The following is a 24,872-nucleotide window of genomic DNA, read 5'->3' as shown; positions in this document are numbered from 1 at the left end:
TTACTTCATCATTCTACCAATCATTCCTCTTTCCTCCTGCCCCCACCCTCCTATAACCACAAACTTCTGCCCCACATTCTAATACTGCATTTTTAAAACTATTCCAACCCTCTTCAACCCCCCCACTACTCATACCTGCACCAGCCCACCTTTCTGTCAATAGTTGCTTATATCTCACCCTTACTTCCTCCTCCCTTAGTTTATACACTTTCACCTCCCTCTTGCTTGTTGTTGCCATTTTCCTCTTTTCCCATCTACCTCTTACTCTAACTGTAGCTACAACTAAATAATGATCCGATATATCAGTTGCCCCTCTATAAACGTGTACATCCTGGAGCCTACCCATCAACCTTTTATCCACCAATACATAATCTAACAAACTACTTTCATTATGTGCTATATCATACCTTGTATATTTACTTACCCTCTTCTTCACAAAATATGCATTACTTATTACCAAACCTCTTTCTACACATAGCTCAATTAAAGGCTCCCCATTTTCATTTACCCCTGGCACCCCAAATTTACCTACTACTCACTCCACAATATTTTTGCCCACTTTAGCATTGAAACCCCCAACCACCATTACTCTCACACTTGGTTCAAAACTCCCAACGCATTCACTCAACATTTCCCAAAATCTCTCTCTCTTCTCTACATTTCTCTCTTCTTCAGGTGCATACACGCTTACTATAACCCACTTTTCACATCCAATCTTTATTTTACTCCACACAATCCTTGAATTAATACATTTATGGTCCCTCTTTTCCTGCCATAGCTTATCCTTCAACATCATTGCTACTCCTTCTTTAGCTCTAACTCTATTAGAAACCCTTGACCTAATCCCATTTATTCCTCTCCACTGAAACTCTCCCACCTCCTTCAGCTTTGTTTCACTTAAAGCCAGGACATCCAGTTTCTTCTCATTCATAACATCCATAACATCATAACATTCATAACATAGCCCATTGTTCCCGGCATTTTAGTTGACTTTTACAAGACGCATGGCTTACGGAGGAAAGATTCTTATTCCACTTCCCCATGGATATAAAAGGAAAAGTAATAAGACCAAGAACTATTAAGATAAAATCAAAGAAAACTCAGGTGAGTGTGTATAAATAAACGTGTACATGTATGTGTAGTGTGACCTAAGTGTAAGTAGAAGTAGCAAGACATACCTGTAATCTTGCATGTTTATGAGACAAACAAAAGACACCAGGAATCCTACCATCATGTAAAACAATTACAGGCTTTCGTTTCACACTTACTTGGAAGGACGGTAATACCTCCCTGGGTGGTTGCTGTCTACCAACCTACTACCTATCTATCCTCCTACCTATCCTCTTCCATAGCATCAAACGAGTTGATAAGACAAATTCTTCCTGACACCCTCAGTGACTCAGCAGGAATAGAAGACCCTAGCTATGCCAGTGCCATCACCGAATGGGAGACTCTTGCTGCTCCAGCACCAAACCCTAGTGCAGCACTGGCTCACAAACAGTCAAGCTAGGATGGCCCGATTGCTGAAAAGGTGCTTGCCAACATGCACAGGGCTGCAACATCAGATAGGGAGATTGCCAGTCTTCAGGCTTTGAGTGCACCTCACTCCGGGGACTTCCTCCAAACAGTTCCCATATCGGCAATGGGAACGCGACTCGACCCTAAGACCCTCCATACAAGATCAGCAAGTACAGGGACATTAGCCAACAGTATCAATTTGTCCCAGTGGGATCACAGACCTGGGGATCATGGGGAAAAAATGCCACACGTTTCCTTAAAGAATTGGGTTCCAGACTCATCGACACCACCAGGGACCCAAGGGCAGCCACTTTCATGTTCCAGCGCCTCAGCGTCGCCATCCAGAGGGGAAATGCTTGCTGCATACTTGGCTCGCGTCCAGCCTCGGAGGAGCTGGAGGAAATTCATGATCTTTGATACATTGTACCATTGTATTCATGTTTATGATTTTTTCTGTAAATGTATTTTGTTTATTAATAAATGTTCACATAGAATATAAAATATATAGTGGCCAGCTATAGAGGTGGTACTTCCCTATATATATATATATATATATATATATATATATATATATATATATATATATATATATATATATATATATATATATATATATATATATCGTGCCGAATATGTAAAACTGGTCAATTAGCAAGAACTCATTTAAAATTAAGCCCTTTCTAAAGAATTTTCTTATACGTTTAAAGATATATTTTTTTCATTAATGTTGATGTAAAAAATTATAATTTTGCACCAAAAGGAACTTAGAAAACTTACCTAACCTTATTATAACAAGGACAATTTATTTTAGCCTAACCTAACTAAATATATTTTAGATTTGTTTACAGTAGTTTAATACTAAACAAGCACAGTGAAATATATTTTTTTCGTTAGGTTCAGAATGATTTTGGCGAAATTATTGCATACACAAATTTTCACTTGTCTTACATAGCAAGATGAGCGTTGCTATTTAAACCAAAATCGCAAGTTCTGCCTATTCGGCACGACATATATATATATATATATATATATATATATATATATATATATAGGAGGCATTGGTGTCCGCAAGTCATCACAGATTGCGTTACCTGCTTTTCTGTCCTCGTGTATTGCATCCAGAGAGCTTGTAGCAGCGATTCTCCCTGAACATCTTAAGGACAAGATTGGAGCCCAGGACCAAAAATTCATTGACGGAGCCATGATCTGGGATAATCTAACGGGCTCAGAAACCAGACCTGCTCCCCCCAACAACTACAAACAATCGCACTGGGATGGTCCAATAGTGGAAAATATAGCCTCAAGGATGCTTCAGAGTGTGTCAGGGAAGGATAGAGCCCGCCTGCTGGCAGTGAGAGCCCCTCATGCTGGGGACTTTCTGTTGGCTGTTCCCAACTCCAGCCTTGGCACACGCCTCGACCCACAGACCATCCGCATCGGAGTTGCCCTTCGACTTGCCGCCCCTATTCTCGCCGAACACAGGTGTATTTGTGGCAGTGAAGCAGCAGACCGATTCGGGTACCATGGTCTTGTGTGCCGTAAATCCGAGGGAAAGATTGCAAGACATGAGGAGGTTAATAACATTATCAAGAGGAGCCTCACAACAGCTGGATGCCCAGCAGTAAGGGAGCCACTGCAACTATGCAGATCTGACGGCAGCCAGAAGCGTCCAGATGGTATCACCCTTCAAGCCTGGACAGATGGGAAGCAGGTGGTGTGGGACTATACATGTGCATCTACCTTGGCTGATACCTATCTCCAATACACCAGGGAGGAAGGAGGGGCAGCTGCCAGCTTTAGGGAGTCCCAGAAGTCTAGAAAATATGGAGAACTTGCCCATCATTATATGTTTGTTCCCATAGGCTCAGAGACCCTTGGCTCATGGGGAAAGAGTGCATCTAATTTCCTTAAGGAGCTGGGAAAAAGACTCATCAGGGTAACTAGGGATCCCAGGGCAGCTAGTTTTCTGTTCCAGCGGCTCAGTGCGGCTGTTCAAAGGGGTAATGCATGCTGCATTTTGGGCACACGCCCCAGCTCTGAGGAGCTGGATGAGATTTTCGCCTTATAATCGGTGATACACACGTAACAACATGTACCGTATATGCCACCTTTATATCAACAATGTATCTCCTAAATCTTCTGTACCATATTATGTAATAAAATATTCCTATTGGTAAAAAAAAAATAGTTTAAAAGATGGAGTGGTAGGGGAAGTGGAATATTCAAATGGCTTCAGGAAGAAATCCAAATATTCTTCCTTGAAGCCTTTTTATCCACTTCTCCGAGGCTATGGGTCCCACAATTTACACCAGAGGTGGACCCCATCCTATAAAAAAAAAAAAAAAAAAAAAAAAATATATATATATATATATATATATATATATATATATATATATATATATATATATATATATATATATATATATATATATATATATATATATATATATATATATATATATATACATACATATATATGTATATATATATATATATATATATATATATATATATATATATATATATATATATATATATATATATATACATAAATATATGTATATATGTATATATATATGTATATATGTATATATATGTATATATATATATATATATATATATATATATATAGGTAGTAGGTTGGTAGACAGCAACCACCCAGGGAAGTACTACCGTCCTGCCAGATGACTGTGAAACAAAAACCTGTAACTGTTTTGCATGATGGTAGGATTGCTGGTTTCTTTTTCTGTCTCATAAACACGCTAAGATAACAGGGATATCTTGCTACTCCTACTTACACTTTGGTCACACTTCACAGACACGCACATGCATATATATATATACATACATCTAGGTTTTTCTCCTTTTTCTAAATAGCTCTTGTTCTTTTTTATTTCTTCTATTGTCCATGGGGAAGTGGAAAAGAATCTTTCCTCCGTAAGCCATGCGTGTCGTATGAGGCGACTAAAATGCCGGGAGCAATGGGCTAGTAACCCCTTCTCCTGTATACAATTACTAAAAAAGAGAAGAAGAAAAACTTTATAAAACTGGGTTGCTTAAATGTGCGTGGATGTAGTGCGGATGACAAGAAACAGATGATTGCTGATGTTATGAATGGAAAGAAGTTGGATGTCCTGGCCCTAAGCGAAACAAAGCTGAAGGGGGTAGGAGAGTTTCAGTTGGGGGAAATAAATGGGATTAAATCTGGAGTATCTGAGAGAGTTAGAGCAAAGGAAGGGGTAGCAGTAATGTTAAATGATCAGTTATGGAAGGAGAAAAGAGAATATGAATGTGTAAATTCAAGAATTATGTGGATTAAAGTAAAGGTTGGATGCGAGAAGTGGGTCATAATAAGCGTGTATGCACCTGGAGAAGAGAGGAATGCAGAGGAGAGAGAGAGATTTTGGGAGATGTTAAGTGAATGTATAGGAGCCTTTGAACCAAGTGAGAGAGTAATTGTGGTAGGGGACTTGAATGCTAAAGTAGGAGAAACTTTTAGAGAGGGTGTGGTAGGTAAGTTTGGGGTGCCAGGTGTAAATGATAATGGGAGCCCTTTGATTGAACTTTGTATAGAAAGGGGTTTAGTTATAGGTAATACATATTTTAAGAAAAAGAGGATAAATAAGTATACACGATATGATGTAGGGCGAAATGACAGTAGTTTGTTGGATTATGTATTGGTAGATAAAAGACTGTTGAGTAGACTTCAGGATGTACATGTTTATAGAGGGGCCACAGATATATCAGATCACTTTCTAGTTGTAGCTACACTGAGAGTAAAAGGTAGATGGGATACAAGGAGAATAGAAGCATCAGGGAAGAGAGAGGTGAAGGTTTATAAACTAAAAGAGGAGGCAGTTAGGGTAAGATATAAACAGCTATTGGAGGATAGATGGGCTAATGAGAGCATAGGCAATGGGGTTGAAGAGGTATGGGGTAGGTTTAAAAATGTAGTGTTAGAGTGTTCAGCAGAAGTTTGTGGTTACAGGAAAGTGGGTGCAGGAGGGAAGAGGAGCGATTGGTGGAATGATGATGTGAAGAGAGTAGTAAGGGAGAAAAAGTTAGCGTATGAGAAGTTTTTACAAAGTAGAAGTGATGCAAGGAGGGAGGAGTATATGGAGAAAAAGAGAGAAGTTAAGAGAGTGGTGAAGCAATGTAAAAAGAGAGCAAATGAGAGAGTGGGTGAGATGTTATCAACAAATTTTGTTGAAAATAAGAAAAAGTTTTGGAGTGAGATTAACAAGTTAAGAAAGCCTAGAGAACAAATGGATTTGTCAGTTAAAAATAGGAGAGGAGAGTTATTAAATGGAGAGTTAGAGGTATTGGGAAGATGGAAGGAATATTTTGAGGAATTGTTAAATGTTGATGAAGATAGGGAAGCTGTGATTTCGTGTATAGGGCAAGGAGGAATAACATCTTGTAGGAGTGAGGAAGAGCCAGTTGTGAGTGTGGGGGAAGTTCGTGAGGCAGTAGGTAAAATGAAAGGGGGTAAGGCAGCCGGGATTGATGGGATAAAGATAGAAATGTTAAAAGCAGGTGGGGATATAGTTTTGGAGTGGTTGGTGCAATTATTTAATAAATGTATGGAAGAGGGTAAGGTACCTAGGGATTGGCAGAGAGCATGCATAGTTCCTTTGTATAAAGGCAAAGGGGATAAAAGAGAGTGCAAAAATTATAGGGGGATAAGTCTGTTGAGTGTACCTGGTAAAGTGTATGGTAGAGTTATAATTGAAAGAATTAAGAGTAAGACGGAGAATAGGATAGCAGATGAACAAGGAGGCTTTAGGAAAGGTAGGGGGTGTGTGGACCAGGTGTTTACAGTGAAACATATAAGTGAACAGTATTTAGATAAGGCTAAAGAGGTCTTTGTGGCATTTATGGATTTGGAAAAGGCGTATGACAGGGTGGATAGGAGGGCAATGTGGCAGATGTTGCAAGTGTATGGTGTAGGAGGTAGGTTACTGAAAGCAGTGAAGAGTTTTTACGAGGATAGTGAGGCTCAAGTTAGAGTATGTAGGAAAGAGGGAAATTTTTTCCCAGTAAAAGTAGGCCTTAGACAAGGATGTGTGATGTCACCGTGGTTGTTTAATATATTTATAGATGGGGTTGTAAGAGAAGTAAATGCGAGGGTCTTGGCAAGAGGCGTGGAGTTAAAAGATAAAGAATCACACACAAAGTGGGAGTTGTCACAGCTGCTCTTTGCTGATGACACTGTGCTCTTGGGAGATTCTGAAGAGAAGTTGCAGAGATTGGTGGATGAATTTGGTAGGGTGTGCAAAAGAAGAAAATTAAAGGTGAATACAGGAAAGAGTAAGGTTATGAGGATAACAAAAAGATTAGGTGATGAAAGATTGAATATCAGATTGGAGGGAGAGAGTATGGAGGAGGTGAACGTATTCAGATATTTGGGAGTGGACGTGTCAGCGGATGGGTCTATGAAAGATGAGGTGAATCATAGAATTGATGAGGGAAAAAGAGTGAGTGGTGCACTTAGGAGTCTGTGGAGACAAAGAACTTTGTCCTTGGAGGCAAAGAGGGGAATGTATGAGAGTATAGTTTTACCAACGCTCTTATATGGGTGTGAAGCATGGGTGATGAATGTTGCAGCGAGGAGAAGGCTGGAGGCAGTGGAGATGTCATGTCTGAGGGCAATGTGTGGTGTGAATATAATGCAGAGAATTCGTAGTTTGGAAGTTAGGAGGAGGTGCGGGATTACCAAAACTGTTGTCCAGAGGGCTGAGGAAGGGTTGTTGAGGTGGTTCGGACATGTAGAGAGAATGGAGCGAAACAGAATGACTTCAAGAGTGTATCAGTCTGTAGTGGAAGGAAGGCGGGGTAGGGGTCGGCCTAGGAAGGGTTGGAGGGAGGGGGTAAAGGAGGTTTTGTGTGCGAGGGGCTTGGACTTCCAGCAGGCATGCGTGAGCGTGTTTGATAGGAGTGAATGGAGACAAATGGTTTTTAATACTTGACGTGCTGTTGGAGTGTGAGCAAAGTAACATTTATGAAGGGATTCAGGGAAACCGGCAGGCCGGACTTGAGTCCTGGAGATGGGAAGTACAGTGCCTGCACTCTGAAGGAGGGGTGTTAATGTTGCAGTTTAAAAACTGTAGTGTAAAGCACCCTTCTGGCAAGACAGTGATGGAGTGAATGATGGTGAAAGTCTTTCTTTTTCGGGCCACCCTGCCTTGGTGGGAATCGGCCGGTGTGATAATAAAATAAAAAAAATATATATATATATATATATATATATATATATATATATATATATATATATATATATATATATATATATATATATATTTATCAAACCTCGTCTTAAAACTGTGTATGGTTCCTGCCTCCACTACGTCATTTTCTAGGCTATTCCACTGCCTGACAACTCTATGACTGAAGAAATACTTCCTAATATCTCTCTGACTCATTTGTGTCTTCAACTTCCAATTGTGGTCTCTTGTTTCTGTGTCCCCTCCCTGGAACATCCTGTCTTTGTCCACCTTGTCTATTCCACGCAGAATTTTATATGTCGTTATCATGTCTCCCCTGACACTGTTAGGTAAGACACATATGCAACAGTTAGGTATCTTTATTATGAAACGTTTCGCCTACACAGTAGGCTTCTTCAGTCGAGTACAGAAAAGTTGATAGAAGCGGAAGATACTTGAAGACGATGTAATCAGTCCATCACCCTTAAAGTTTTGAGGTGGTCAGTCCCTCAGTCTGGAGAAGAGCATTGTTCCATAGTATGAAACAATATTGTTTCATACTATGGAACAATGCTCTTCTCCAGACTGAGGGACTGACCACCTCAAAACTTTAAGGGTGATGGACTGATTACATCGTCTTCAAGTATCTTCTGCTTCTATCAACTTTTCTGTACTCGACTGAAGAAGCCTACTGTGTAGGCGAAACGTTTCATAATAAAGATACCTAACTGTTGCATATGTGTCTTACCTAACAACCTGTCGGTATTTTATACCATTTTAATGTTCCCCTGACCCTCCTGTCCTCCAGTGTCGTCAGGCCGATTTCCCTTAATCTTTCTTCATAGGACATTCCCCTTAGCTCTGGAACTAACCTTGTCGCAAACCTTTGTACTTTCTCTAGTTTCTTGACGTGCTTTATCAAGTGCGGGTTCCAAACAGGTGCTGCATACTCCAGTATGGGCCTGACATACACGGTGTACAGTGTCTTGCGATTCCTTACTAAGGTATCGGAATGCTGTTCTCAGGTTTGCCAGGCGCCCATATGCTGCAGCAGGTATCTGATTGATGTGTGCTTCCGGAGACATGTTCGGTGTTATACTCACCCCAAGATCTTTCTCCTTGAGTGAGGTTTGCAGTCTTTGGCCACCTAGCCTATACTCTGTCTGTGGTCTTCTGTGCCCTTCCCCTATCTTCATGACTTTGCATTTGGCAGGATTAAATTCGAGAAGCCATTTGCTGGACCAGGTGTCCAGTCTGTCCAGGTCTCTTTGAAGTCCTGGCTGGTCCTCATCTGATTTAATTCTCCTCATTAACTTCACATCATCTGCAAACAGGGACACTTCTGAGTCTAACCCTTCCATCATGTCGTTCACATATACCAAAAATAGCACTGGTCCTAGGACCGACCCCTGTGGGACCCCGCTCGTCACAGGTGCCCACTGTGATTCATCATTACGTACCATGACTCTTTGTTGCCTCCCTGTCAGGTATTCTCTGATCCATTTCAGTGCCCTTCCTGTTATATGCGCCTGATGCTCTAGCTTCTGCACTAATCTCTTGTGAGGAACTGTGTCAAAGGCCTTCTTGCAGTCCAAGAAGATGCAATCAACCCACCCCTCTCTCTCGTGTCTTACTTCTGTTATTTTATCATAAAACTCCAGAAGGTTTGTGACACAGGATTTGCCTTTCATGAATCCGTGCTGGTTGGCATTTATACTCTTGTTCCGTTCCAGGTGCTCCACCACTCTCCTCCTGATAATCTTCTCCATAACTTTGCATACTATACACGTCAATGACACAGGTCTATAGTTTAGTGCCTCTTTTCTGTCTCCTTTTTTAAAAATGGGAACTACATTTGCCGTCTTCCATACCTCAGGTAGTTGCCCAGTTTCCAGGGACGTGTTGAAGATTGTGGTAAGTGGCATGCACAACATATCTGCTCCCTCTCTAAGGATCCACGGGGAGATGTTGTCCGGTCCCATTGCCTTTGAGGTATCGATGTCCCTTTGCAGTTTCTTCACCTCCTCCTCATCTGTATGTATGTCGTCCAACACTTGTTGGTGTATTCCTTGCTGGTGTCCCCATCTGGTCTGTCCCCCCAGAGTCCTTCCTGTCTCTACTGTAAATACTTCCTTAAATCTCGTGTTGAGCTCCTCACATACCTCTTGATCGTTTCTTGTGAGTTCTCCACCTTCTTTCCTCAGCCTTATCACCTGGTCCTTGACTGTTGTCTTCCTCCTAATGTGGCTATACAGCAGTTTCGGGTCAGATTTGACTTTCGATGCTATGTCGTTTTCATACTGTCGCTGGGCCTCCCTCCTTATCTGTGCATACTCGTTTCTGGCTCTTCTACTAATCTTCTTGTTTTCCTGGGTCCTATGCCTCCTGTACCTTTTCCATTCTCTGTTGCACTTAGTTTTTGCCTCCCTACACCTTCGGGTAAACCAAGGACTCGTTTTGGTCTTCCTATTATTTCTGTTTCCCTTGGGAACAAACCTTTCCTCTGCCTCCTTGCACTTTGTTGCCACATATTCCATCATCTCGTTTACTGATTTTCCTACCATTTCTCTGTCCCACTGAACCTCCTGCAGGAAGTTTCTCATACCTGTGTTGTCCCCCCTTTTATAGTTTGGCCTGTCCCCTTCAGTTCCTGTTACCTTCTCCACTTGTAACTCTACTATATAATCAAAACTCAGAACCACGTGATCGCTAGCTCCAAGGGGCCTCTCGTAAGTGATGTCCTCAATGTCTGAACTGCTCAGGGTGAACACAAGATCCAGTCTTGTTGGCTCATCCTCCCCTCTCTCTCTGGTTGTGTCCCTGACACGTTGATGCATGAGGTTTTCAAGTACAACATCCATCATCTTGGCTATCCATGTTTCGGGACCCCCATGTGGCTCCAGGTTTTCCCAGTCGATATCCCTGTGGTTGAAATCGCCCATTACCAGTAACTTTGCTCTGCTCGAGTGAGCTCTTCTTGCCACCTCAGCCAGTGTGTCCACCATCACCCTGTTGTTTTCTTCATACCCCTCTCTTGGCCTTCTGCAGTTCTGTGGTGGGTTATACATCACTCCAATGACTACTTTATGTTCTCCGGACTGAATTGTACCTACAATGTACTCTCTTTCTCCAATCATGTCCATGCCTTCCATTTCCTCAAATCCCCATCGGTGTTTTATGAGCAGTGCAACCCCTCCTCCCCCTCTACTCCTTCTATCTTTCCTCAGGATCTGATATCCCATTGGGAAGATTGTGTCTGTTATTGTCTCAGCAAGTTTTGTTTCTGTGACTGCTATGATGTCTGGGGATTTTTCACTGATTCTTTCGTTCCCACTCCTCATGTTTATTCGTTATTCCATCCGCGTTTGTGTACCAAACTTTCAGTTTCTTTTCTATCATTGTGGTCATGCAAGAATATTGGGGTTGGGGAGTGAGCCTTGTAGGGGGGGGGGCCTATATGGGGCTGTGGTGTAGGTGGGGTTTGTGATGATGGGGGTGGGGTCAGAATGCCCATAAGGAACAGCTGTTGGGGTGAGGTTTGTGATATGGGGGTTGCTGGTAGAGGGAACAGTGAGTGGGTTGTAGTATAGGTTGCTCAGTTGCATTGGGAATGTCGTGGTTGGAGTCTTTTGGTGGGAGATTCTGTGGGGTGTGTTTGCCCTTCCTCCTGTGTCTGGGTCCTGCTCATCTTCGTCATTGCCTCTCGTTCCTCCTTGCATCTCTGTACCCTCTCTTTCAGTGTAGTCCTTTCTTCTTGTGTTCTGTCGCGGTCGAGGTATACTCTCTGGTTTGTCCCTCAGTCTTGCTTTCTCTTGCAGAATCCTGGTTCAAACTGATTCTTCCTTGAAAATTACTTTGACAGGCCATATCCCTCCACTCGCAAACCACCCAATTCTCTGAAAATTTGTCACCTGGGTCATATCGCCCTCACCTATTGTTTTCATGATGCCTGCGATCATTTTTTTCTCCTCCTGTTTTATTTCTTCGAAGTTGTTCCCCTTGGCTTCTTGGAGCCGGTACACAAAAACTGACCTCGCCCTTTCCTCCTCCCACTGAGTCTCCATCTGCTTCCTCTGAGGCATTTTATTTCCCTCCATTGACATGTTCTTGCTTTCAGTCCCTGTCATATCTGAAACTTCTATTCTGAGTGAACTGTCTTTCATGACCAGCTGTCCCTTGCTACTGCAGTTGGCTGTTAGAATCTCTGCATATAGTATACCTTCATTGTCTTCGGACCTGTCATTTGATCTTAGTGTGCTCCTCGTCTTTTCCCTGGCCCCATGTGGGTCTGATAGGGCCTTTGCATACGGCAAGTCTCCTTTGTTGCTTATCGTCCCCTTGTCTGCGCCTGACATTGAATTTCCTGATGTCACATCTGAATTGTCATTTGTCTCTCTAATCTGTTTCAGGCTTTGCAGTTTCTCTTCTAAGCACTGTATCCTAGCTTCTGCTGCTAAGACCTGTACTTCCCACTTCCTGCACTCTTCAGCTATCTGCTCCTCCATTTTCTTACCAAGCTCTACTTCCCCACTCTTCCTCCCTTTTTTGGAGCTCTAACTCCCAGTCTTTCCTCCCTGGTTCGTCTACCAGATCTCTGGATTTCCGTCCTCTAGGGCCACCACCCATCTATTACCACAGACAGAAGGCTAGAGGAGGGAGAGGGTGAGAGGGGAGAGAGAAAGGGTAGAAAGAGGGAGAGAGAGGAGAGAGTATGGGGTGAGGGATAAGACCAAGGGGGAGAGAGATGTGAGGGGGGAGAATGGGAGTAGAGAGAGGGAGACAGAGAGGGAGAAAGAGAGGGAGAAAGAGAGGGAGAAAGAGAGGGAGAGAGAGAGAGAGAGGGAGAAAGGAGGGTGAGGGAAAAGGCTATGAGAGAGAGAAATGCGAGGGAGGGGTAGAAATATAGAAAAAGGGAGATGGAGAGAGAACCTATAGAGAGAGGAGGGTGAGGGATAGGGTTATTGGGATGAGTAGAGAGAAAGAGAGAGAGAGAGAGAGAGAGAGAGAGAGAGAGAGAGAGAGAGAGAGAGAGAGAGAGAGAGAGAGAGAGAGAGAGAGAGAGAGAGAGAGAGAGAGAGAGAGAGAGAGAGAGAGAGAGAGAGAGAGAGAGAGAGTAGGGAGGAGAGGAGGGGAGAAGAGGGAGGAGGGAGTGAAGGCAAGAGCAGGGGAGGGGAAAGCTCTTTGGGGGAGGGAAAGGTGTGTGGGGGGATGAGGGAACGCGGTCAAATTCCAAGGATCAGCTGTGTGAATGAGTGGGTGTGTGTACTCACCTAGTTGTGGTTTCAGGGGTCGAGACTCAGCTCCTGGCCCCGACTGTGTATGTGTGTGCGTGCATGTGTGTGTGAGCATGTCAGTTGTCCCAGAAATACATTTCACCTCTGTGTATCTGTAATACTAATAAGATACCTTTAACACTGAGAGTAATTCTAATAATTATAATACTAGCGTGTGTTAACGAGTCTTTCTTTCACCCAGTTATGTACTACCTTTTACTACATGTGTACCCAATACTTGCTTCTCAGATTGTACTGTCTTTGTGTCCTAAAACATTATCTCTCGAAACTGTTGTCAGGGCTGTAGTCCCATTAGCTCCAACTTAATCCTCCTGCCTATTTCTTGCTCCTACAGATTTTATCTTCCTACCACTGCTAGGTGTTGTGTGTATGATAATCCCTCTGGAGCAGGGTTTGTGATAGCCAGCCACCAGTGATCGCAGGGCCGGCTCTACCACTCAAAACTTCCCGCCAACCACAAACAGGTGATTTGTACGTTACTCCTCAGAGGGGACGTCCATCCAGATGCCTGATGTACGATGCTCGCTGTACGATGCTCACTGTACGATGACTCGTGCACCTCGCCCTTCCGCCTCTGACTTCTTCAACTATTCTTTTCTCGTTGCCCTTTTGAGTCCTCATTTACCACACTTATCACTTGTATACTGCTACTTTTATAATTTACACTTCACTTTTGGTAAGTACACTTCTCATTTGTGATGACACCCAACCTGTTATGGCGGCGCTACTTCCTCAGGCCTACTGCTGCCACCACCTCTGCTTATGTATATTTATGTATATGTATGTATATATATATATATATATATATATATATATATATATATATATATATATATATATATATATATATACATATATATATATATATATATATATATATATATATATATATATATATATATATATATATATATATATATATATATATATATATATATATATCCCCTATCTGGCTAGCTTGTTCACACTGTGTGCTACATCACAGTTTGTCGTTAGCCAACCTCTCTTAATTCTATTTGATCTTTTCTCTTTAGTCACTCGCTTTGTACTTTGTATATTTGTAACAATGTGGCAACAGGTGCCAACTAGGCCTCAACGAACTGGCACTTTAAAATTTTGTTGTATAATTTCAAGCTTTCTCTGGCCTTTACTTTATTTTTTTTTGCTAATACTTTGGTTATCACTTGTAGGGTTGTTCACTGACGTTGTCACTGTCTGTGTGTGTGTGCAGGTGTGTGTGTGTGTGTGTGCAGGTGTGTGTGTGTGTGTGTGTGCAGGTGTGTGTGTGTGTGTGCAGGTGTGTGTGTGTACTCACCTAGTTGAGGTTGCAGGGGTCGAGTCCAAGCTCCTGGCCCCGCCTCTTCACTGGTCGCTACTAGGTCACTCTCAATGAACCATGAGCTTTATCGTACCTCTGCTTAAAGCTATGTATGGATCCTGCCTCCACTACATCGCTTCCCAAACTATTCCACTTCCTGACTACTCTGTGGCTGAAGAAATACTTCCTAACATCCCTTTGATTCATCTGTGTCTTCAACTTCCAACGGTGTCCCCGTGTTGCTGTGTCCAGTCTCTGGAACATCCTGTCTTTGTCCACCTTGTCAATTCCTCTCAGTATTTTGTAAGTCGTTATCATGTCCCCCCTATCTCTCCTGTCCTCCAGTGTCGTCAGGTTGATTTCCCTTAACCTCTCCTCGTAGGACATACCTCTTAACTCTGGGACTAGTCTTGTTGCAAACCTTTGCACTTTCTCTAGTTTCTTTACATGCTTGGCTAGGTGTGGGTTCCAAACTGGTGCTGCATACTCTAATATGGGCCTAACGTACACGGTGTACAGGGTCCTGAACGATTCCTTACTAAGATGTCGGAATGCTGTTCTGAAGTTTGCCAGGCGCCCATATGCTGCGGCAGTTATTTGGTTGATGTGCGCTTCAGGAGATGTGCCTGGTGTTATACTCACCCCAAGATCTTTTTCCTTGAGTGATGTTTGTAGTCTCTGGCCCCCTAGACTGTACTCCGTCTGCGGTCTTCTTTGCCCTTCCCCAATCCTCATGACTTTGCACTTGGTGGGATTGAACTCCAGGAGCCAGTTGCTGGACCAGGTCTGCAGCCTGTCCAGATCCCTTTGTAGTTCTGCCTGGTCTTCGATCGAATGAACTCTTCTCATCAACTTCACGTCATCTGCAAACAGGAACACCTCGGAGTTTATTCCTTCCGTCATGTCGTTCACAAATACCAGAAACAGCACTGGTCCTAGGACTGACCCCTGTGGGACCCCGCTGGTCACAGGTGCCCACTCTGACACCTCGCCACGTACCATTACTCGCTGCTGTCTTCCTGACAAGTGTGTGTGTGTGCAGGTGTGTGTGTGTGTGTGTGTGTGCATGTGTGAGTGTGTGTATGTGTGTGTGTGCACTCACCTATTTGTACTCACCTATTTGTGGTTGCAGGGGTCGAGTCATAGCTCCTGGCCCCGCCTCTTCACTGATTGCTACTAGGTCCTCTCTCTCCCTGCTCCATGAGCTTCATCATACCTCGCCTTAAAACTATGTATGGTTCCCGCCTCCACTACTTCACTTTCTAGGCTATTCCACGGCTTGACTACTCTATGACTGAAGAAATACTTCCTAACATCCCTTTGATTCATCTGAGTCTTCAACTTCCAATTGTGACCTCTCGTGTCTGTGTCTCATCTCTGGAACATCCCATCTTTGTCCACCTCACCTATTCCGCACAGTATTTTATATGTCGTTATCATGTCTCCCCTGACCCTCCTGGCCTCCAGTGTCGTCAGGCCGATTTCCCTCAACCTTTCTTCATAGGACAATCCCCGTAGCTCTGGGACTAGTCGTGTTGCAAACCTTTGCACTTTCTCTAATTTCTTGATGTGTTTGACTAGGTGTGGATTCCAAACTGGTGCTGCATACTCCAGTATGGGCCTGACGTAAATGGTATACAGAGTATTGAACGAATCCTTACTGAGGTATTGGAATGCTATCCGTAGGTTTGCCAGGCGCCCGTATGCTGCAGCAGTTATCTGATTGATGTGTGCCTCAGGAGATATGCTCGGTGTTATACTCACCCCCAGATCTTTTTCCTTGAGTGAGGTTTGCAGACTTTGGCCATCTAAACTATATTGTGTCTGCGGTCTTCTTTGCCCTTCCCCAATCTTCATGACTTTGCATTTGGCAGGGTTAAACTCAAGGAGCCAGTTGCTGGACCAGGCTTGTAGCCTGTCCAGGTCTCTTTAACTTCACATCATCCACAAACAAGGACACTTCTGAGTCTATCCCTTCCGTTATGTCATTCACATATACCAAGAACAGCACAGGTCCTAGGACTGACCCCTGTGAAACCCCGCTTGTCACAGGCACCCACTCTGACACCTCGTCACGTACCATGACTCGTTGTTGCCTCCCTGTCAGGTATTCTCTGATCCATTGCAGTGCCTTTCCTGTTATGTGTGCCTGATCCTCTAGCTTTTGCAGTAACCTCTTGTGAGGAACTGTGCCGAAGGCCTTCTTGTAGTCCAAAAAAATGCAGTCGATCCACCTCTCTCTCTCTTGTCTTACTTCTGTCACCTTGTCATAAAACTCTAGTAGGTTTGTGACACAGGATTTTCCCTCTCTGAAACCATGCTGGTTGTCAATTATACACTTGTTTCTTTCCAGGTGCTCCACCACTTTCCTCCTGATGATCTTCTCCATGACCTTGCATACTATACACGTTAGTGATACAGGTCTGTAGTTTAATGCCTCATGTCTGTCTCCCTTTTTAAAAATTGGGACTACATTTTCCATCTTCCATACCTTGGGGAGTTGCCCAGTTTCAAATGATGTGTTGAAGATCTTTGTTAATGGCACACACAATATCTCTGCTCCCTCTTTAAGGACCCACGGAGAGATGTTGTCTGGTCCCACTGGCTTTGAGGTGTCAAGTTCGCATAGCAGCTTCTTCACCTCCTCCTTGGTTATATGTATGTCATCCAGCACTTGCTGGTGTTTTCCCCTGCTCTGATTTCCTGGAGTCCTACTGGTTTCCACTGTAAATACTTCTTTGAATCTCGTGTTGAGCTCCTGACATACCTCCCGGTCGTTTCTTGTGAATTCCCCATCACCCTTCCTCAGTCTGATTACCTGGTCCTTGACTGTTGTTTTCCTCCTGATGTGGCTGTACAACAGCTTCCGGTCAGTATTGACTTTCGATGCTATGTCATTTTTTTATTGTCGCTGAGCCTCCCTTCTTATCTGTGCATATTCGTTTCTGGCTCTTCGGCTAATCTCTTTATTTTCCTGAGTTCTCTGTCTTCTGTACCTTTTCCATTCTCTAGTACACCTAGTTTTTGCCTCCCTACACCTTTGGGTGAACCAAGGACTCGTTCTGTTCTTCCCATTATTTCTGTTTCCCTTGGGAACAAACCTCTCCTCTGCCTCCTTGCATTTTGTTGCCACTTAGTCCATCATTTCTTGAACTGGTTTTCCTGTCAGTTCCCTCTCCCACTGAATGTCTTGAAGGAAGTTCCTCATGCCTGAGTAGTTCCCCCTTTTGTAGTTTGGTTTTTCCCAACCTATTCCTGCTACTCTCTCCACTTGGAGCTCAACTATGTAGTCGAAGCACAGAACCACATGATCACTAGCTCCCAGGGGCCTTTCATACATGATATCCTCGATGTCCAAACTACTCAAGGTGAATACAAGGTCCAGTCTTGCTGGTTCATCCTCTCCTCTCTCTCTGGTAGTGTGTCTATCATGTTGATGCATGAGGTTTTCCAGTACCACATCCATCATCTTGGTTCTCCATGTTTCGGGACCCCCATGGGGCTCCAGGATTTCCCATTCAATCTCCTTGTGATTGAAATCACCCATAACTAGTAACTTTGCTTCCCCCATGTGTGCTCTCCTGGCCACCTCGGCTAGTGTGTCGACCATTGCTCTGTTGCTCTCATCGTATTCTTCTCTTGGCCTCCTGCAGTTCTGTGGTGGGTTGTACATTACTGCAATTATCACCTTGTGTCCCTCAGACTGGACTGTTCCTACTAAGTAGTCCCTTTCGCCCGTGCCGTCCATTTCATCCATTTTCTCAAAACCCCACTGGGTTTTAATGAGCAGTGCAACTCCTCCTCCCCCTCTCCTCCCTCTGTCTTTCCTGAGGATTTGATATCCGAATGGAAAGATTGAATCTGTTATTATTCTGGTGAGTTTTGTTTCTGTGAGTACTATTATGTCTGGGGATGCCTCTTTGATTCTTCGTGCCACTCCTCATACTTATTTGTTATTCCATCTGCATTTGTATACCACACCTTCAACTTCTTTTCTATGACTGTGGCCTGGGAGATGTATTGGGGTTAGGGAAGTGGGAGACCTGATAAGGAACTACGGGTGGTTGCTGTGGGGTGGAGTTCGTAATGCAGTGGGTGGGGGCATTGGATGTGGCATGGGTGTTTTGGTTTAGAGTGTTTGGTTGCATTGGGGTTGACCTAGTTGGGGGGCTTCTATAGGAAGTTGTGAGGAAGGCTGTATTTGATCTTCTTCCTGGGTCTGGGATCTCCTGTCTTTCTTCTCCATCCCCTCTCTTTCCTCCTTTCGCCTTTGTACCATCTCTCTCAGTTTCTGCCTTTCTTCTTGTGTTCTGTCGTGGTCGAGATACACCTTCCTGTATGCCGGCATGTTCCTTAATCGTGCTTTCTCCTGCAGGATCCTGGTCCGAGTCGATTCTGCCTTGAGGGTCACTTTCACTGGCCAGGCTCTTTTTTTTACAAACCCCCCTATTCTCCGAAAAATTTTCCAGCTGGGTCATGTCGTCTTCTCCTATTGCTTTCATGATGCTTTCAATTGCTTTTTTTTCCCTTGTTTTCTTGCTTCATATGTTTCCCCTTCAACTTCCTGGAGCCCATACACAAAGACTGACCTCACCCTTTCATTCTCCCACTGCATATCCCTGTGTATCCCCTCATTCAATTTGATTTCCTCCATTGCAGCTTTCCTTTCTTCAGTTTCACTAGCTAATGCACTTGGGCTCAGTGGCCTGTAATTTGCCCTCTCGGCTTTCCCTGGGCTCTGCTGTGGTCTGTTAGGGCCTCCACATATAGCTTAGCTCTTTCATTTACTACAGTCTCTTCTGATAGTCCCCTTATTTACGACTGAGGTAGCAGTCTCTGTTGTCAATCCCAAAATGGTCTTTAGTTCTTTAGACTGTTTCAGATTTTTCAGTTCCTCTTCTAAACTCTGTATCCTAGTCTCTGCTGCTTTGACATGCACCTCCCACTTCCTGCTTTCCATATCTATCCTCTCTTCCATTCTCATGCTAAGTTCTTCTAGTTTCTTTTCCCATTCATGTTCCCTTTTTATGAGCTCTGCTGCCCAATCTTCCTTTGCAGCTTCCTCCTCCTGTCCCTTGGTTTTTCTTGTTGCTCTCTGACAACCCATTTTTGTTTTATCCTGATTGCCTCAGAGTGGGAAACCTATGTAATTCTGTGTGTTAAGTTAGTAGTGTGTATGTCAGAGTGTGGGGGGGGAAGGTAGAGGTGGAACTGTGGCTATGTGGGAGAGGAGTGGGGAGGGGGATTTAGGGGGGAATATGGGGAGTGGGAAGGAGGGAGAAGCAAGTGGGTGAGTGGGAGAGGGAGAGGGGGAAGGACGGAGAGGGGGAAGGAGGGAGAGGTGGGGAGGGGGAGGGTGAAAGAGGGAGGGGAGGGATCAGGGGAAGAAGTGAGATGTCGGTGGGGAGGGGGGGAGTGTATGTGTGAGTCTGGATATGCGTGTGTGTGTGTGTGTGTGTGTGTGTGTGTGTGTGTGTAAGGTAGGTGACTTGTGCAGTGTAGTGTGGAGTCTCAGTGGTCCTTGACTGACCACAGATTCTTGTGACCTGTCCCCCACCCTCCTGGGACTTGACCCGCACCTACTTACAGTGTTGCCCTTAAAAGCTTGTCCTGCCACCTAGCTTATAGTAAGCTACCCGCCTTGTTCATTGAATTACCAATTGCTATTCCTTATTGAATACTTGAGTGCCTATTCTTTATCATTCTCTGAGAGACCATTCACAATCAGCTTGATGGTTAATTGAAACCCTGGAACACCCACACAACCACTCATAGATGAGTATAGTACTTGTAATGCAGCTGTAGCAGCCTGTAGATTATCCAGCTCGATTTGACATCCTAGCGTAGATCCACCTCAATTTCTTCTCATTAATAATGTACCCTATTCACTGTATTTCTCTCATTGGACACATGATTGTTTCACTTTATTAGCTTTCCTGGGTGACACGTGACAACGTCGCCTTACCACCCACACTAGACTGCCCGCTGTGACTGCGCCACCACGGTTTACTTTCTAGATCACTTACAAAATTGTGGCTCTCCCCACACTTATGTGGCTCAGGCAGATTGTAAATCGCTTCTAGGACTGTTCACTACACTAACACACTTTGTAACCCTTACAGAACACTTGGGTAGCCCTCAAAAACACTTATATTCAGGGAGCACGGAAGTCGTGACTTGCGCGCTCGGTGTCCCTACTGTGTGTGTGTGTGTGTGTGTGTGTGTGTGTGTGTGTGTGTGTGTGTGTGTGTGTGTGTGTGTGTGTGTGTGTGTGTGTGTGTGTGTGTATGTATGTGTGTACTCACCTAGTTCTACTCACCTAGTTGAGGTTGCGGGGGTCGAGTCCGAGCTCCTGGCCCCGCCTTTTCACTGATCGCTACTAGGTCACTCTCCCTGAGCCGTGAGCTTTATCATACCTCTGCTTAAAGCTATGTATGGATCCTGCCTCCACTACATTGCTTCCCAAACTATTCCACTTACTGACTACTCTGTGGCTGAAGAAATACTTCCTAACATCCCTGTGATTCATCTGTGTCTTCAACTTCCAACTGTGTCCCCTTGTTACTGTGTCCAATCTCTGGAACATCCTGTCTTTGTCCACCTTGTCAATTCCTCTCAGTATTTTGTATGTCGTTATCATGTCCCCCCTCTCTCTCCTGTCCTCCAGTGTCGTCAGGTTGATTTCCCTTAACCTCTCCTCGTAGGACATACCTCTTAACTCTGGGACTAGTCTTGTTGCAAACCTTTGCACTTTCTCTAGTTTCTTGACATGCTTGGCTAGGTGTGGGTTCCAAACTGGTGCTGCATACTCCAATATGGGCCTAACGTACACAGTGTACAGGGTCCTGAACGATTCCTCATTAAGATGTCGGAATGCTGTTCCTAGGTTTGCTAGGCGCCCATATGCTGCAGCAGTTATTTGGTTGATGTGCGCCTCAGGAGATGTGCCTGGTGTTATACTCACCCCAAGATCTTTTTCCTTGAGTGAAGTCTGTAGTATCTGGCCCCCTAGACTGTACTTCGTCTGCAGTCTTCTTTGCCCTTCCCATTCTTCATGACTTTGCACTTGGTGTGTGTGTGTGTGTGTGTGTGTGTGTGTGTGTGTGTGTGTGTGTGTATGTGTGTGCGTGTATCTGTGTGTATGTGTGTGTATGTGTGTGTGTGTGTGTGTGTGTGTGTGTGTGTGTGTGTGTATGTATGTGTGTGTGTGTGTGTGTGTGTATGTGTGTGTGTGTATGTGTGTGTGTATATGTGTGTGTGTGTGTGTGTGTGTGTGTGTGTGTGTGTGTGTGTGTGTGTGTGTGTGTGTGTGTGTGTGTGTGTGTGTGTGTGTGTGTGAGTGTGAGAGAGAGATACTCACATCAGTAATGGACTGACTGTTATCCAGCTCCCCAAAAGAGAACACTTGTGTTCTCCGCTGTTCTCCAGGAATTCTACGATTGGCCAGCAGCTCTGACATCTGAACACACTGTTGAACACACAAGAACACTGTTGAACACACAAGAACACTGTTGAACACACAAGAACACTGTTGAATACATATGAACATTATTGAACACAAGAGCACTGTTGAGCACATAAAAACACTGTTGAACACACAAGAACATTATTGAACACATAAGAACACTGCTGAACACTCAAAAACACACTAATGAACACACACACACACACACACACACACACACACACACACACACACACACACACACAAACACACACGGAGAGCCAAGATAGTGGATGTGGTACTGGAAAACCTCATGTATCAACATGTTAGGGACACTACCAGAGAGAGAGAGAGAGAGAGAGAGAGAGGATGAACCAGCAAGACTGGATCTCATATTCACCTTGAATAGCTCAGACACTGAGGTCATCACGTATGAAAGGCCCTTCGGAGCTTGTGATCACGTTGTTCTGAACTTTGAGTACATAACAGAGTTATAAGTGCAGAGGGTAAGAACATAAGAACATAAGAAAGAAGGAACACTGCAACAGGCCTACTGGCCTATGCAAGGCAGCTCCAATTCTTCCACCGGCTTAAGCCAATGCCTTGACCTAGTTAGGTCAGACACGTCACTTAAGGGAGAAGCACTGCATCCGACCTAGTAGCACAAGCTAGCCAGGTCCAACTCACACCCACCCACACCCACTCATGTATTTATCCAACCTATTTTTAAAACTACGCAACGCGTTAGCATCTATGACGGTACTCGGGAGTTTGTTCCACTCATCCACAACTCTATTACCAACCCAGTACTTTCCTATATCCTTCCTGAATCTGAATTTTTCCAATTTAAAGCCATTGCTGCGAGTCCTGTCTATGTTAGATATTTTTAGCAAGCTGTTTACATCCCTTTTATTAATTCCTGTTTTCCATTTATACATCTCGATCATATCCCCCCTAATTCTACGCCTTTCGAGAGAGTGCAGATTCAGGGTCCTCAGTCTATCCTCATAGGGAAGGTTTCTGATACATGGGATCATCTTTGTCATTCTCCTCTGTACGTTTTCCAGAGCAATTATATCCATTCTGTAATACGGTGACCAGAACTGAGCAGCATAGTCTAAATGAGGCCTAACCAAGGATATATAGAGTTGAAGAACAACCTGAGGACTTCTATTATTTATAATTCTAGATATGAAGCCAAGAATTCTGTTAGCTTTATTGCGAACACTAATGCACTGTTGTCTTGGTTTTAGATTACTGCTAACCAGAACTCCTAAATTCTTTTCACAATCAGTAGTATTAAGATCTACATTATTTAGTTTATATGTCGCATGGTTATTTTCCTGTCCAACATTTAGAACTTTGCATTTGTCAATATTAAACTGCATCTGCCACTTCTCCGACCATTGCATCAGTCTATTCAAATCATCCTGGAGTGCTCCAGTGTCCTCATTAAAATGAATTGGACGGCCTGTTTTGGTGTCATCAGCAAATTTGCTTATGTCACTATTTATTCCCTCATCTATGTCGTTTTGTGGAACACTGCTTGTGACGAGCCCCAGTTCTGATTTCTCCCCATTTATGCAAACTCTCTGCCAACAGGAGTAGAATGGGAAAAGTCAAACTACAAAAGGAGGGGGACTACATAGGCATGTGACAACATAATGCAAGGAGGCAGAAGAGAGCTTTGTTCCCAAGAGCAACAGAAATAATGGGAAGATCAGAAGAAACTCTTGGTTCACCCAAAGGTGTAGGCAAAAACTAAGTGCGCTAGAGAATAAAAAGAAAAGTATAGAAGGCAAAGGACCCAGGAAAATAAAGAGATTAGCTGAAGAGCCAGAAATGAGCATGAACAAATAAGGAGAGAGGTCCAGTAGCAGTACGAAAACGACATTGCATCGAAAGTCAAGTCTGACCCAAAGCTGTTGTATAGTCACATCAGGAGGAATACAACAGTCAAAGACCACGTAATCAGGCTGAAAAAAGGTGAGGCATTCACAAGAAACGACCAAGAAGTATGTGAGGAGCTCAACAAGAGATTTAAGGAAGTATTTACAGTGGAGAAACAAAGGACTGCGAAGTCAGAATGATGGTATATACCAACAAGGGATGTACCAAGAGGTGATGGATGAAATACACTACACAACTAAGGAGGAGGTGAAGAAGCTGCTAAATGAACTTGATACCTCAAAAGTGGTGGGACCACACAAAATCTCTCAATGGGTCCTTAGAAAGGGAGCAGAGACACTGTGTGTGCCATTAACACCAATTTTCAACACATCCATTGAAACTGGGCAACTACCTGAGGTATGGAAAATAGGAAATGTAGTCCCCATTTTAAGGAAGGAGACAGACACAAGGCACTAAAACACAGACCAGTGTCACTGATGTGTATAGTGCTCATAGTCATGGAGAAGATAATCAGGAGGAGAGTGGTGGAGCACCTAGAACAGAACAAGCTTATAAACGACAACCAGCATGGATTCAGAGAAGAAAAATCTTGTGTCACAAACGTACTGGTGTTTTATGAGATGGTAACAGAAGTAAGAGACAAGAGAGAGGGGTGGGTAGATTGCATTTTCCTGAACTGCAAGAAGGCCGTCGACACAGTTCCTCACAAGAGATTAGTGCAAAAGCTAGAGGACCAAGCATGCATAACATGAAGAGCACTGCAATGGGTCAGAGAATACCTGACCGGTAGGCAACAATGAGTCATGGTACGTGACGAGGTGTCAGAGTAGGCGCCTGTGACGAGCAAGGATCCACAGGGGTCAGTCCTAGGACCAGTGCTGTTTTGGTATATGTGAATGACACGATGGAAGGGATAAACTCCGAAGTGTCCCTGTTTGCAAATGATCTGAAGTTAATGAGGAGAATTGAATCAGATGAGGATCAGGCAGGACTGCAAAGAGACCTGGACAGGCTGGACGCGTGGTCCAATAACTAACTCAGACCTCATACCGCAAGGTTGTCAAAGACTGTAAGCCTCACTCAAAGAAAAGGATCTTAGGGTGAGTATAACACCGAGCATATCTCCTGAGGCGCACATCAATCAGATAACTGCTGCAGCGTACGGCGTCTGGCAAACGTAAGGA

The 24,872-nt window shown here is 43.9% G+C and overlaps 1 protein-coding gene across 2 annotated transcripts in view; it reads right to left on the bottom strand.

The window, feature by feature from the left end:
- LOC128697104 (uncharacterized) overlaps positions 1 to 24,872 on the bottom strand; it is a 242,533-nt gene that overhangs the window by 58,196 nt on the left and 159,465 nt on the right. For both annotated transcript variants that reach the window (XM_070095251.1, XM_070095252.1), the window contains exon 6: positions 21,694 to 21,801. In XM_070095251.1, coding sequence (XP_069951352.1) covers positions 21,694 to 21,801 — 108 coding nt within the window. The remainder of the gene's footprint in view (positions 1 to 21,693; positions 21,802 to 24,872) is intronic.

The sequence above is a fragment of the Cherax quadricarinatus genome, chromosome 49, assembly GCF_038502225.1.
Source record: "Cherax quadricarinatus isolate ZL_2023a chromosome 49, ASM3850222v1, whole genome shotgun sequence".
NCBI classification, from domain to species: domain Eukaryota; kingdom Metazoa; phylum Arthropoda; class Malacostraca; order Decapoda; family Parastacidae; genus Cherax; species Cherax quadricarinatus.
This window is presented reverse-complemented; position numbering and strand designations above follow the sequence as displayed.